General features: G+C 37.4%; 1 protein-coding gene across 2 annotated transcripts in view; it reads right to left on the bottom strand.

Annotated features, from left to right (window-relative positions):
* Positions 1-16,387, bottom strand: part of LOC131682127 (protein madd-4) — a 789,972-nt gene that overhangs the window by 127,917 nt on the left and 645,668 nt on the right. For both annotated transcript variants that reach the window (XM_058963362.1, XM_058963363.1), the window contains exons 3-4: positions 15,577-15,696; positions 9-161 (exon numbers count right to left, since the gene is read on the bottom strand). In XM_058963362.1, coding sequence (XP_058819345.1) covers positions 9-161; positions 15,577-15,696 — 273 coding nt within the window. The remainder of the gene's footprint in view (positions 1-8; positions 162-15,576; positions 15,697-16,387) is intronic.

Here is a 16,387-nt window from a genome sequence, read left to right as displayed (position 1 = left end):
AAACGTACCTGCATGTTGCATATTTTGTACCGTACGGCGTCCCCTTTACAGCCGTGGGGAGCATGGCACCGGCGCAACTGATATGCTACTCCGCCGTCGCAAGATCTGGAACAGGTTGACCATTCGGTCCACGATGACCAACCCTGAGCCTTCGCACGTTTCTGGAAGTAGAATAAGTTCGGGTGTTAATACATTAGAAGAATAACAGAGGTAGTTTGGCCGTAGTATCTATGAAATCTTTCCGAAAGTGAAATTGATTCAAAACTGTGCAAAGACAAAGAAAATACATTATATATTTGAAAATAATGTCGTTACTCTAATTTTAGCGTTATTTGGACATTTGAAATACACTCATCGTTGTCAAAAATACTGAAATTATGAAGAATACAATTCTTAAATAAAAAAATTATATCAAAATATGTCACATAGATTCACGAAGCATATGTTTATTAATTACTTACTGATTTTGTTGAAATTCAAACAAATCAAAACAATCTTGAAGCTTATACCTTGTTTTCATTTTATATTAGTTTATTTGCCTCGGTTCACAGTATTATCTTGACAAATCTGTGGGTCCATCTTCTTCGTTGTTTGTCCTTTAATGGTGGTACTGGTTGTTGGTTTCAGGATACTAGGTGCATTAAATATTATTTATCGGGTTTCTGTCTGTGCTTTAGCAGCATACGCCTGTGGCTCTTTGTTAGTTTTGGTTATAGTAGACAAATTTTCTTTTTCTGGTGCGGCCGAGAATTGGCGCGGGGTATGCGATCAGTATGGTTTGATTACCCGATCAGAACGACATAACAGAAAGCTATCAAATTTATATCTCATGTTGATATTTATTACTCACGTGTTATCTTTATGATATCCCAATCAGCAAGGCAAGCAAACTTATATCAAGATTTTATCTTCTGGTGATATCATTGAACTGCTAATATTATATTAATGTACGCATATAACGATGATGTTATGATAAGTTATATATTCTTTCACAATTATCTTTGGACGCTAACGGTAAACTGTAAAGCGGGCAAATGACAAGTAGGTTAAAGCCCCAATAAAAAAATCAATCAATCAACTATGAATGATTGTTACATTACACAAATGACCGTCTATTTGCTAATACGCTGAAGTCTTATTTTATGCGTCGTTATTCAACTTTTTAAATCAAATTTTCGAAGTTTTATTATTTTCCTAATATTTGCGTTTTCCACATGGATATTCAACTAGGGGGATGGAGATAGCGTAGTTGGTAAATCGATTGCCTGGTACGCAGCTCACCTGGGTTCAATTCCCAACCCCGCACATAGTGTTAGAGATTTCTCTAAAGAGATTTCTCTAACCCGACAAAGAGGCGAACGACCCTAAGGTTAGAACCTCTATAATCAAAACAAAAAAATGGATATTCAAAGTTCCACGATTTTGATAATAGATAAGTTTTAAATGCAAGTGGTCGGAAAACTTGTCAGTAAGGCATTTGACTTACTTGGTTGCATTTTGATTAACCCATTATAACCCAGCTATGCTAAAACTGTTATTTATACAATACTTCTTGAACCGTCATATTATGCTCAAATAAGTATAGGAAAATAGAATAATCACTTTGAAACGTTTTGTTGCGAAAAAAGCTAACGTATGAAATTTCATACGCTGGCCTGATAGGGTATCAAAAAATCAATGCAGAGAAAATACGGAATCCATGACAAAAGGTCGAAAGACAAAAGGCCGAAGAGACAAAAGGTCGAAAGGCAAATGGTCGAAAATACAAAAGGTCGAAAGGACAAAAAGTCGAAAGACGAACGGTCGGAAAAATTTAAAGTCGAAACCAAATTTTTAACCTTTCATTTTTTTTAAAAGTACCTTTCCAGGAACTAAAAATCAAATATCATAGCCAATATATTCATAGATAAAACTTTAAACGATTGGCAATGTTCTGTAGCAACTTCTTGTATCAGAGGTCAAATATCTTCCAATTCAGAAACTCCAGTTCCCTGTTGTAAATATAGGCTGTTCACTTCTTCCATCTCCTATGATGAAGTATGAATACCGGGCGGCTAGAACAAATGTTCTGCTTGCGTACAAGCCAAACGATGTCGTTTTCTATTTGCTATAGGATTGTGGACTTATAGGCGATACGACAAAGACGCACCGCCACGTGCGTAAGGCGGCACCGCTAAACGCCGTCAGCCGGATCGTTGCATCCGTATTTTATTTCTGGTACGTTCTGCGGAGATCTGACACTACCAGCAGTTACCGAACTCCAATCTAGGACCTCAACAACACTTTCGCGCAAGCCAGCGCAAAACAGCCGCGTCGTCGTCGAATAGCTTTCATCAAATTTGGTGCAAGCAACGCGGTACTAGCAGTCGTCAACGTTTTAAAGGTGTGAAGTGAACAGCCACTCTGGTTTTGGAAGCTGGCTTATTATTGGTACCGTCAAACCGGGGTGACTTTGATCATCGGGGTGACTTTGATCACTCGAAACTTTTTTCGTAGATCGCTTATTAAACCAGAATAGTCGACCGAATCATTTTAATTTACAATGATTTTTACTCTAAACTTATACTTTTTTTTGATTTTTACTCTAAACTTATAAAATAATTTGTTATACTTTATGAGTATATTGTTCGGTTTTTGGGTACAAAAACTATAAAAAAACAAAATTTGACTTTACCTTATTTTTACGAAGCTTCGTGAAGTGCCTATTTTTTATAAAACAAATAAATCTCAGATTTGAGCAAAAGTAATAAATTACAAGCGAGTTTTTATTTTCCTTTAGATTGGAATATGCCAAATTTAGTTTTAAGAGTTTGTTTATTGTAAATACATTTTTTTGTAAAACTAGTTGGCAATTATTTTAAATTATTTTAAGCTAAAATTCATAACGTTTTCTTTATTGTTCAATATTTTAATGTGTTAAAATGAATGAAACTTTTTGTACATTGATAAAGCACTGAAATAAAACAATTTTGGCAGTTTTAAAGTTTTTCAGAATCTTTTATTCTAGTTGGACACAAATTATACGAATATTGGTTACTCGAATTTTAAGTACATTTAAATAATTTGTATAATACCAATTAACATCTATTTAACAATGAGTATCTTTCCAGAATTAGTTTAAACAAACATTTGAATGAAAAACATTGACATCAATAACTTAATGTGGATGAACATGCAGGTTATTAAAGTCACCCCGGAATACGAAAACGGATTTCAACTTGAAATCATTTTTTAAAAAATAGCTGTCAGCAGACAATTTTAGGTAAAACCATCCAATCTTGTTCTTCATACATCAGTACATGGTTTAAAAATATTAAACTTGAAAAAATGTGTTGCGTCTAAAAATATGTAATGATTACTTCGAAAAGTGATCAATGTCACCCCTGTTTACGGTAGTCTGCCTGTGATGATAATCAGCAGTTTAGTCGCGATCTTTTGATTATTACTTGGTATCATCCCGTGAGACGGAGGACTCTTCGGCTTTTGCGTCTGCCGTTTCGTTTTACCCAAAATTTATCAATACTTACCCGCCTTGGGGTTGGGTTTCTGATCGGGCAACCTTGAACGTGACAAGTGGTCCTCGTAAGAGTTGGTGCTTAAGCCGCTTGTTCAGTGATCTGGAAAATGCTAAATCAGATAGATCCGTAGCTATATCTTGCAGGCTGCAGTTCAAACAACGTGAATTTGTATTTTTGAAAATATCATTTATTTTTAGAAAAATATTTTATATTATATTTAGAATTATATGTTCCCCTGTATATTATAGTGAAACGAAAATCATTTAGCAATATTATATATAGAATAAAAATGTCGCATACCAATCATAGTTAGTTCATCATTTTTAAAGCAGAAGAGTAAAATAAATAAATATATCAAAACTGCTGCCTAATGTGGCTACGCCACATCGCTTTACTTCGTGTGCTGTCCGACGTCGCTCCGCTCAGTCGGACCTAAACTAATGTATCGACCCTATGGTTGAGTAAGCCGGGCAAACGAGTGGATCACAGATTTGCTTGCGAGGAGCCGCCGCTTCCGACGGCGGGTCGGCGGCCACCTCGTCCCGCTGATCCTCAGCGGCTTTGCGCCGCTTCGGTTCCTTGGCTTCGGTTATGCGTTTTTACAGCATTACGCTGGCTATGCAATCAACTTTAAAGCAGTTCCGTCCTAGCTTTATCGAACATATTTTGTGCCTGACACTATTGAATATTTCAGTACTATAATTAATTGTGACAGGCGATCAAAATACGATGTGTTGAACCCCAAATCGCAAATCATCACTGAGAAAGGAATATAATTGGCAGATCAATCGTCACATAAAGAACAGCTCATGTTATAAAGAAGGAGAACACCAAATTTAAATTATTGTGTCTCATGATTTAAATTTTTTATAGCAAAATTCAAGTTCATGGTAGAATTCATTGTTTAACATTAACATATAAGTTAAAATGGATTTTCAGTAGTTTCAAAAATATAGCTTTATTCAGATTAATTTTAAATTTAAAAACTACCAAGACCGGTGAAGTTTCAAAGTTGAGGAGATACTACTTGAAGAGAGTGTAGCTCCGTATGGAACGGCTGATGAATGATAGATAACAGACTGCAACGAAGCAGTTATCACAGATTTCCGAACTAATTCAAAGGCCCAAAATCACAATGAAAACAGAATAATACACGGTCAATAGTAGTCAGAGAAGGAAAAAATAAAAAGGAATGGTCTACTCCATTTAAACACAACACAGTAACGAACTATGCAAATAGAAAGACATGGTTAATAATGAAAGGCAATTGAATATTAACAGACAGTAAAAAACAGTAATTGATCGTCTTGGTTGTTTACATTCAGTTATGATTCTAATTGTTAAGAAATACTGCGATGGAATAAGAAACCGCGTGAAAAGGTCCCTTACGTTTAATGCATTTCAATATAGCATCTTTTCGATGTTTTGTCCATTTCGACGTTTTGTCCCTTTCGAGGTTTTGTCCCTTTCGACCTTTTGTCCCTTTCTACCTTTTTTCCCGTTAGACCTTTTGTCCATTTCGACCTTTTGTCCATTTCGACCTTTTGTCCTTTCGACCTTTTGTCTCTTCGACCTTTTGTCCTTTCCGACCTTTTGGCCTTTCGACCTTTTTTCTTTCGACCATTTGTCATTCGACTTTTTGTCCATACGACCTTCTGTCTTTCGACATTTTGTCCCTAAACCGAAAATTCGGGTAATATCCGTATATTTAGCATTAAATTGAATAATATCTTCAACTTTGCGAGATCATTCATTTATCAGCTTTTTTGAATGATTTTAACACTACCCCATCTTTCATGCCGTTTCGTCTCATGATAGGTTCGTTGTATCAAATCATCTTTCGCTCAGACTGTGTAATTATTTTAAGACAAAGAACATTTTCTTACGAGAGTTTACATAAAAAATATTCTCGTTAGAACCAGGCATGATTTGCAACATATTAATCATTTGTTAGCCTTGAATGCATTGATTCAACGTTAAAATGAGCAAAAAAGTTGTGAATCCTCTCCAGGTCCTAAAGAGGAAATAATATGTATATTTCATTTAATACTATGTATTGTTCATATTTTGGTTTGAATTTTGTCCAACTTTGACATTCGAAAACACTATGGAATTTTATAAAAAAAGATTATTGAGCATACACATTATAAATTATAGGGTATTAATTACCATTCACAGAAGACCTGATGCTTGAAGCCGCATTTATTGTATAACAAGTATGATCCAGAAATGTGTTGTTTTTGCGTATGAAATTTCATACGCTAGGACATAATGGGTTAAGAGATTACCTTTTCTCTGAGACACTCGTCTCACACACAATTTCGAATATGGGGCTTATAATTTCAAAGCTGAAACCTTCATTCAAAAAGTTTTGGAATCGAAAAGTGTTCAACAAGCTACTCTAAGAATATAATTTCATATAAAACTTATTTTGAAGAAGATGCAGGATGAAATAAAGTAACGCGAATTGTAATAAAATAGCATTTTTTAAACTATTTGTTATGGTTTAGTCAAATGATTATATAATTAATTTTCTTTTAATCAATTGTGCATATTGCAGAACTTCAAAAAACTGTCTGATATATACTGATTTCCACAATATCGTTATGTATTTCGAGGATCTTCGAGAATCTTCAGTCCGATTTCTCCAATTCCATATCAACTTTTGAATAGGGTTAATCAGATTTGTAAACAAACTTTTGTTTCGCTGATTTCTCTTAATTTGTCATAATTTCTACACAGAAAACATTTGAAATTGGTAGTGTTTTTTATGAAATTGAACTGGGCAGCGGAATAATCCATTCCATCGAATCATCGTCCTTTTGAAGAATTAATATTGAATTTATGTGGGTTTTCTATAAACAACCAAAACTTGTCCAGTTTGTGGTGCGCTCTCAGAATTACCAAAGCATTGTAATTTTTTTCATTTAAACCGCGCATAAAAATGTTTGAGTTTGCTTGATTGTTGCATCTTTTCATTACACGTAAGATAAGCTTCACATTTTAGGTTGAACTGACAATTGCTTTGAATGCGCATATATATAAACATACTCCGTCCACTGTATTAAAAAGCGGTACGCCACAATTCTGCATTGAAGTATGTGGCGTTTCTTGAGCTCCACTGACTAGTCCCAATACTTGTTTTCAGTTCATTCCGATCACCTTGTGTATTATTGCTTCAATTTAGTCAGACGCTTTCGACTTTCAAAAAGGCAACACAGCCTACATCCTCAACATTACGTGTCAGTCTTCGTTTGTTGAATTCTTGCATGGTTCAGATACCTGTGTGTTTAACGTTTGAAATCGGTGACGCTGCACTAATTTTATAATCACAATTCGCTCCTTCGAGATTGTATGCGTCTACGAGAACGTGAATAGTTTTTCTAAGTGTTCTTCAGAATATTTCTCCGTGTAAAATATCTTATAGTATTTCTCAAGCTGAGCCCAGTTTGAGTTTGGTCTTCGCCGTTGGTAGTTGAGTGAAATCCTAAAATTCGAACTTCATCTTCGTCGGACAAATACGGTCACTAATCGATAACGACCATCACCAACTTAGTACAGACATTTTGCAGGTCTTCTTTTTTCATTCGTGTCCCTTATAACCTATTTTCGTTGGGTGATTCGTTAACACTGCACTGAGACACTTTTGTTATACAACTATTTTATCCGCTCTTATTTTGTTGCAAATATGTAATAAATGTTTAAATGCTCGTTATTTTGATGGCATTGTAAGGGAAAACGAATCAGCCTGGCGATGGCAGTCGGGCTGACATTGCTTAGGACTGAGCAGACTAATTTCTATGATTATCTGGTGCTGGTTTGACCAGTAAGGGAATTAATCCACGGAGCATTAGGTGTGCGTGGGGAGGACGCATGGTCTTGTCTGAGTGGAGTGATTTGGGATTTCTGATTACCATTTGATTAATCGATTAATCGATTAGCGACTATTGTAATCGAATCATTTTTAATCAATGAGCTACTCATAGATTATCGAACTAATCCATTAATTTGTCTCGATTATTGTACCGATTAGTGTCAGAAAAATTCAAATGTTTGCCTATAAAATGCTGTTGCGACGCCCTTTATGCGCAATTATATGGTAGTGAAACTAACGCTCATTTCCTCGCGCATCTGTCAAAATGGGAGTGTTTATTATCGAGTGCAAGAAGTGATATAGGACGATACAAAGACGGCATAGAAAAATGCCATAGTCCTCGGTATTAATTGTTGGCAGAACTAGTTGAGGGAACAGAAAGAACACTGAAATGTAATTTACCAAATGAACCTTTAATATGAATTTGTAAATTAATTAATAAAAATATTGCAGCTTTGAAGCTGCTGTATAGCAGGACTATCAAAACCGTATTTCCTTCCAAAACTAGCCGCAACAAAGGCTCTAATTGAATATAGCTTAACCCATTAAACCCAGGGGTTTCAAAAATGAGCCAAATGCAGTGATATCATCAATTCTACCAAAAATATATATCAACGATTATGGGAAAAATAAAATCACCGCTTAAAATAGTTTTGAGAATGAAAATATCTGGCGCAAAAAATTTCGTACGCTTAAATAAAAACAACAAATTTTAAGTTGTTTGACATATTTCTTCGGATTTTCTGATAGACAACACTTCTTTTACACCTGTAGGAACGTTTTGTCACATAATGGAATTATTAGCACGAATTCTAACAATAAAATTCAATTAAATGTATTGCTTACTTTTCAGCCGCCATTTGCCCCAACTATACACGGTTCAAAAATGTAAACAAAATTATAAAAAATGGCAGTTGTCTTGTTTCACAATGAAATATGAGGTGCAATGATCCCATTAGTGCAATAATAAAGCAGCTAGATGCCAAAATTCTGCAGTAAATACGCGTTAAACGATGGATAGTTCTGCGTATGAAATTTCATACGCTAGGATATAATGAGTTAATGTGCTAGTTTAGCTTATTTGTATCTTTTATAAATAAACGAATATTAGTGGCTACCCGTCCGATCTCCAACTGCATCTTGGGAGTCATTAATTTCTCTTTTGTTGTCATGCGTTCACGTTTTTATTATTATTGCTTTATACACAGACTAGCGAAGTGTCAAAAAGTGCAGCCAAACGAGCATGAGGGTTTCGAGAGGGGAAGTACAAGAGAAAGCCCATGCAATGCTTATGAGAGCTTCCGTGATGCCAGTTTACATTCATGGTTGCTAGCTTTACTGTTTTTCTCTCCGCAACTCTTAGGGTTGCCACCTCTGGAGGGGCTTTGATCCGGAGATTTTCACTGACCTGGGTGGTGGTGGATGTTGAGTGGAACTAGACAGAAATTGGAATCAAAGCGATTGTTCGGCATTTTAGAACACTTTAATCGCTTTTACTATGTTAAAGTAAAGCTGTAAATTTTTCACGTTCGAGAACAGTTTTGTCAGTTTCATCTGGTGTAGTATTTATTTTCCCCGACTAAGTGCCAAAAATACAAAAGCACCAGCTACTCTCGCTGTGGAGGATAAGTCGAATGAGCATTGCTCTCCTTCATAACTAACAGGAAAAGGAGAGCAAAGGAGTCAGAGGTCACTAGAGGTCGCAAAAAAGGCCCTAACCAACAGTTAAGGGTCACTGAAGGAGTAGCAACAACACCGGAAGAACTCGTTTGATGTTGACCTACTCATCAGTTGGATTAGAACAAATATCTGTCATACATTGGTGCAGCTTGTGATAAGCACCACTAACAGCGAATTGATTTGGTAAAATTGCCAAATTTAAATTTTTCACATTATTTTGAGCGACCTAGTGGAATGCAACATTTCAGTTGTAACGTATAGCGAAATATTACTTTCCTTATAATTTGTAGTGAATTTGAGTTGTTTGTCATTTTCATTGCTTTGTGAAAAAAATCAGCAATATTGCGAATCTTTTCTAAAATCCACATCGTGACATTGCAGCCATGCTCAACCAAGCCATGCGCCGAATTACGCGCATGTTCACTTCGCATTAGCGCAAGCGAAAAAAACGATTTGACGTTTATTTTTGTTTCGTTCGCACTCATGTATGTCACATATAGCCACAAATCGATGAAACGCTGGTTTATCTCAGGATAGACAATATTTGGTGAACTCATTTTCGCCACTTTGAAACAAATGGTAAATCTGAACCAGAGTAATAGTTATTTAAACTTTTTAAATATTTTGTAAAAAATCAATTAATTCCAAAAAAATGAAATGGTGGTTCTTCCCACAAAGCCCAGAGAAATTGATGTAAAACCCGGAGGTCCGGAGATCGCTTCCGAAAACCGGAGTCTCCGTGTCAAAACCCGGAGGGGTGGCAACCCTAGAAACTCTGTTACGTGAAGTGTCTGTAATACAGATAATGCAGATATTATTCTCTGCTTCTTGAATTTACGGGACACGATAATGAAACCGCCTTCGTTGGTGTTAGTTTCCTCGTTGAAGGTGTTGACCGATTTGCTTTTGCCGTTGTCGTTACTGATTGAACAGCCCAAGTAACCAATAAGCATTATAATGTAGCCAAATATCTGCTTTAGATCATAATATAAAGCTGTCTTAAAGAGCCGTGAAGCCCCAAATACTGATATAATTCTGGTATTATGCCAGAAAAGGCGAAATATAGTGCTATTACTGTGCAGAGATTGACAGCTCGTTTCTGCAGTATATAGCACCAGCGTACAAATGTCAAATTTGAAAGCCTTATATACTTATTATTTTATTTTATTTCTTATCTTCGGTATACACCGTACAGACACATTTTAAAACTATATATTTCTTAATAATATCTTATATCTATGCTTGGAAACGTTAAAATCATACACTGAAGAAGCTTCGTTAAATCTGCGGCAACATCTTTCCAGTGGATTATTTTGTCCATATGAAGTACGGTGTCTAGGGATCCACAACAGAGTGGGTTACAAAGAACACGAGGAGGCGCATACAAATTAACGCCCGAGAGAAGATCGGGACTGTCGATATTACCTGACAGCAAGTCGAAAGCAAAAACTCTTTGCAGCAAGATACGGCGAGTCGCCAGAGTCTGCAGACCGAGTAGCATACATCTATCGCCATAAGGAGGCAACACAACTGGATCATTCCATGGAAGTTTCCTGAGGGCGAATTGCACAAAACATCTTTGTATACGTTCTAGTCGGTCTATTTGAACGGCATGATATGGTGCCCACACTTGCACAGCATACTCCAGAGCACTTCTGATCAGGGCACAGTAAAGTGCTTTTAGTGCGTAGGAATCATCGAAGTCCGCCGTGTTCCGCTTTAAGAAGGCGAGCATTCCGAAAGCCTTAGCAGTTGTCGCAGTGATATGGTCGGAAAAGCTCAACTTCCTATCGAAGAGCACTCCCAAGTCTCGGATCAAGTCGACGCTTTCAATTGTTTCATAACGCCCTGGAGTAAGCAAGCGTCCGAAACTGATTACTTTGCATTTACTAACGTTGACTTCCATTCTGTTAAGCGTGCACCATTCTTGAATAGTACAGATATCTTCTTGAAGCACTGCGGCATCAAGTGCAGAAGCGATGGTTCGAAAGATTTTGAGATCGTCCGCGTACAGCAATTTCCCAGACTTGATCCGACTACAGATATCGTTAATAAACAGAATAAAAATAAGCGGGCCCAGAAGACTGCCTTGCGGGACACCTGTGGGTGTTCTGATTGTGCTTGAGCGCGTGTTTTTATACCTACGAATGCCAAGTGATCGGAAAGATACGACTGCGACCAGTTAGTCAGTCAGGTGGAAAATCCCAAACGATTTAATTTCAAGCTTGCGGTGTTGTGCGGTACTTTGTCGAAAGCTTTTGAGAAATCGACGTAAATTGCGTCCACCTGTTGACGCTTCTCGACGGCGGGAAACAATTTAGAAGTGTAAGCCATCAGGTTAGAAGTTGTTGATCGTTTTGTGACAAACCCGTGTTGATACTCCGAGATAATGTGGGATGCAGCTGCATACGTGACGTTGTAGACCAGCTTTTCGAAAACTTTGGAGAGACAGTTTAATAATGAGATACCTCTGTAATTTTAGACGTTGTGAATATTTCCAGCCTTATGGATGGGAACGATAGCAGCTTCTTTCCAGGCGATAGGAAAAATGCCTTCAGCGAGAGACCGATTGAAAATGATGCACACTGGAAGAGACAGCACGTGGGCGCAGCTTAAATTGGGGCGAGAGATGATCGGGGCCAGGCCCTTTCGACGAATCAACAGTAGTCAGAGCCTTCAAGATGTCAGCTCGACTTACAGTGGGACGGGGGAGATTTATGTTGTGCGATGGTAATGTTTCCAAATACTCTTCCGAAGGGACGGTATAGTCGCTTCTAAACACTCCGCGAAAGAAATCAGTAAACAAATTTACGGTATCAGCTGGAGATTGCGCGCTTGCGTTTCCAAGGAAAACGTCAGTGGGAGTACTACCAGATCGTTTGCTGCTAACGAATTTCCAAAATGTTGCAGGGTGATCGCGAAGGCTATTTTGCACATGATTCAAATACTCACGAAAAGCGGAATTCCAGGCCGTTTCGTATTGCAGTTCTATCCGGCGAAGAGTAACTTTGTTTTCGTCTGTTTTATGGCGGAAATAACGCTTGCGTTGTTTTTGCAGGGCATAACGCAAACGGCGAATCTCAGCGTTCCACCATGGAAATTTGAAATCCAACCTCCTATTGACTCGTTTCAATGGAACCTTTAGGCGGAGTATGTCATATACTTTGCCATAAAACAGCGCGACTGCTTCGTCAAGCTCATTACAACACAATAAGTCGGTCCAGTCGACAGTGACAATCAGTGCGGAGATTTCGTCAAAGTTGCAACGGTTAAAGTCAAAATCAAGCTCGTCAATCGAATGAAATGAATCATCTCCAGTGTTGGTACGAACATCTAGCTGCAGGACAAACAGTTTGTGGTGAGGATCAACTTTGAGAATAGCAGTCGGAGGCTCAAGCAGCTCTAAGATATCCATGTTGTTTACGAATGCAAGATCGAGGATCCTCCCGTTCACATTTGTCAATGAGCAAATCTGGTACAGACCGCCTGCAACCAAAGACTCCGTTACAGCTATTTCTTGTTCCGAAGAGGCATTAATAGGTAGGTAACATTTTAGATCATTATCGAGCGACCACTAAAGGCGTGGAAGATTGTAGTCTCCAAAGACGAAAACAGTGTCGGTGCTGCCAGCATTGTCTAGAATTGTTTGAACGGCATTATTGTGCGCGTGATACAAATCCGGATCACTATTTGGCCTGAGATAAACACAGCTAATACACACCTAGAAATAATAATGTAAATTTACGTCTCCTGACCCTGACATATACGAGCATCAAAAATAACTTAGTTTTACGTTTGATTTTAATTTTACATGACGTTTAATTTCGTAAATCATGTAATTTTACTCCACATACAGCGTTTGTTCTGAATGGTAGGAAGTGTAATTTTATGTCATTGCGCATGTAAAGTATATGTTTCATGTAAAATTAAATGGAACACGGTAATGTTCCGTCATTTCGTAAATTACGGTTTGTTGATTTGTGTCATGTTTACAATTACGTCAACGATAAAATTCAGATTTTTTTGGTGTGTATATACAGATCGATTCGGGATACGCACGGCGATTTGCTCCAGGCGTTCAATTCCAGACAAGCTTAGCTGCGAGCCTACGAGGTTGTTCTTTACCGCTATTAGGACGCCACCGCCTCGACGCAGATGACTGGTTGTTGTGTTGTGGTCGCAGCGATATATTACGTAGTTCAACGAGAGCTCAGCGTTTAAATTCCATCTAGATATTTAAAGCGTTTAAATATCTAGATGGAATTCTTGTGTTTTCGTTCTCATTCCTCGCACGTTCTGGTAGTAAACTGCTTTCTGCGCACGTTCTGGTAGTAAACTGCTCGGAATGTGCGGCAACTTCGGGAACAGACAATACAGGATGTGAAACAGGCGATGTAACTAGTTGGGAGGAGGGCGAAGAGCAGTGGAAGCTGTCATTGTTGCTGAGTCGGGCGCATTTGGTTTCCGAAATACCTTTCTGGAATCCGATTTCTCTTCAAACTCACGATAAGCAATACCAACTGGCTATGTAGACGCCGTCATAGCCTTTTCTTTGAGATCCGTGGGCATGCCAACTTTGTAGCGTTCACGCATTACTAATGCTATTAAAAAGCTTCAGTTGGCTATCATTGTCGGCCATAGTTTTAAAATCAATTCTCATGTTTTCTTTCGGTATGATGAGCGAAAAGGGAAAAAAATTAAAATAAAATGTTCGGTTTAAAACCGCAATTGACTCTCTTCTAATTCATTGTAATGAATATCCTTAATGGGTTTTCGTTCTCACATGATATGAATGTTTTACGAAAATCACCTTTTGTAAGTCTCGAACTGAGGTACCTTGCACTGCGTTTACTGCCTGGACTATATTGCATATGTTCGATTGAAATGAAATATGCCAAATATAATTTTCAAGAAGAGTTACATAACGAATAAACCCACAGCATTGCAATAGCATTATATTGGCTTTCTATTTGCTCGATAATGGCACTAAATGCACATGTAAAGCTTACATGCTTTTAAGATCCTTGAAGCATGTACGCGCTATATTAGCATTATATACGCATATAGAGCAAGCGATAATGCTACATGTCGGCTGTGCAGTTACGCATTATTGATGCAAATATAGAGCTTTATTGCATTGTTAATGCTGTAATGGAGTTTCAGTGCAACATTAGTGTAAATGTATAGCCAATATAGTGCAATGGCCTTATGCTTATTGTTACTTGGAAGCAGCCATAATTTTGTAACTTTTTTGATTCAGGTAACGGTAATATAGATTGTGAGTTGGATTTTATTTCCATAGACGAGTTTTCTCTAGCGGCTTCAGGGCAAGGTTTTTCGTAATATGCTGTATGATCACAGAACTGACTCGCTCCACTTTTTGCTTCTACGAATCACTCGTTTCGATGTAGTTCACCAGTAAGCAGTAAAAGTAAATTATTTAGTACTCGAATAGCACAATTTCTAACTTTGGTAAGTTGAGGAATTTGCAAAATTATCAGTATTTGATACTGATTTTGCTCAAGATTTTTGAGACCAAGTTTGGGCTAAGCTTTTTGCTCTAATTGATGAGAGTACGCGATAAACCTATACCACTAATCGTATTAAAATGAGTATCATACACATAGTAGAACTAATTCGAATTCTTCAAAAAAAAATCTTTTTTTAAATATATTTGACACGGTTCAATGCGTTAGCACAACTGAGCCGTGGATCTTCCGTGTTTTTACAATAAGCAAAAAAAAAGAAAAATTATCGCTACAGTCTGTTCGTCGGGTCTAGTTGACGCATCTTACTGCTGCGTGTTGAGATCCTCTTCCTTGGTTGTGAAATATTAGATGCGTTGTCTGCCGCACCTTGGGGGTCATTCGGTCATTCAAAAAATATTTTTTGAAAACACTCGTATCTGTTATTAACACTACTTATTTATCAATCTGATCTTTTGTTGCTAAATAATCGAGATATGCGATATATGCGAACGACGGCAGTGAGTAACATTGTGCAATAGTTTTAAATAATTGTAACAACTTCAACATACGGCTTCCATAGCCACATAACAAGAAAACAACAGCAAAGTTTTTGTAAGTTTAAAATCAATACTTTCTCACAAATCAATTATTTATATATGTACACTCCAGTACCTACTAACTCATTTTAGAATCCTTGATAAAGGTTGAGTAAGTCCATCGAAACGTTGAAAGTAAAAACAATGTTGGTGTTTTCGCTGTCTAATTCACGACTGCTAAGCCGAAAAATACCCTTTACAAAATCTGATCAAATAAAGAACATGCCTGTTCACACTGACAAAAACATAACGGATAACAATATGCGGTCCAATCACACACACTTTTATTTTTTTGTCGATCAGTGTAATTCGTGTCATAACACTGTTTGCCAAAAAAATAAAAAATCCTAACTGAATAAATTGTAAGCTGACCAATTGACTGTCGGAAGATTTACGTTCAAGCATTCAGATCAATAAGTTAATGAAAATTATACACCCACCTGTACTTCCTCGTCGTCCTCATCATCCGGATCCGTGTCGGACGGGGTCCAGCTGCTCAAAGTCTCATTTAGACTTTTATTATCTCTGTGCGTTGCCCGGGCGAACGTTAGAACCAAACACTGCAAGGACAGAGTTATAGCAAACAGAAAGAAGGCGGCTTAGCAATGTTACAAATCGAACATCATAAACTGTTTGTTTTACGAAAGCAATAAAAGTCATGGGAGGAGAGCAGACGGTGTTCAGTCGAATTTATCGACATATATAGACGACCGGCTATCAACTAACAAATTGATTTCGGAAGTCCGATCAATTCGAGAGTGAACGTTTAGGCATTGATTATCCTGTCAGACTGAAAATATATAGGTGCTATTCCGAACTAATTCTGTGCCGTTTTTCAAATCCAATTTTACCGGTTTCTGGAGAACACTAATCAATACGACATCTTTTTCTCTGCTAGTTTCGGGAGTACGCTCAAATATAATTGACTATTATCTATCTTAAAAAAACCTATTTCGAATAAGATGAAATTTAAACAATACGTGCACTGAAAAAGCCTATTGTGAATTTCGAACACCCTCTCGATATAGATGAATGTATGAAAAAAGTTCCTCTTGTGGATTGTGCCTATTTTGGGAGCAACTTTCCGTAATTTAATCAGTTATTCGACTTTCCAACTACGTGTATGTGATTCAACAAATCATTGTGAATATATCTTTCCAATATACATTCTGCGATGAAAGTGTTCAGAGGAAACAGGAAATATTGGAGTTTGTGGTTCACTTGCATTGTACCAGACAAAAGCAACAGGTT

The sequence above is a fragment of the Topomyia yanbarensis genome, chromosome 2, assembly GCF_030247195.1.
Source record: "Topomyia yanbarensis strain Yona2022 chromosome 2, ASM3024719v1, whole genome shotgun sequence".
In the NCBI taxonomy this organism is placed as follows: domain Eukaryota; kingdom Metazoa; phylum Arthropoda; class Insecta; order Diptera; family Culicidae; genus Topomyia; species Topomyia yanbarensis.
The sequence above is the reverse complement of the archived record's forward strand: the minus strand, read 5'-3'. Positions and strand labels throughout refer to the sequence as shown.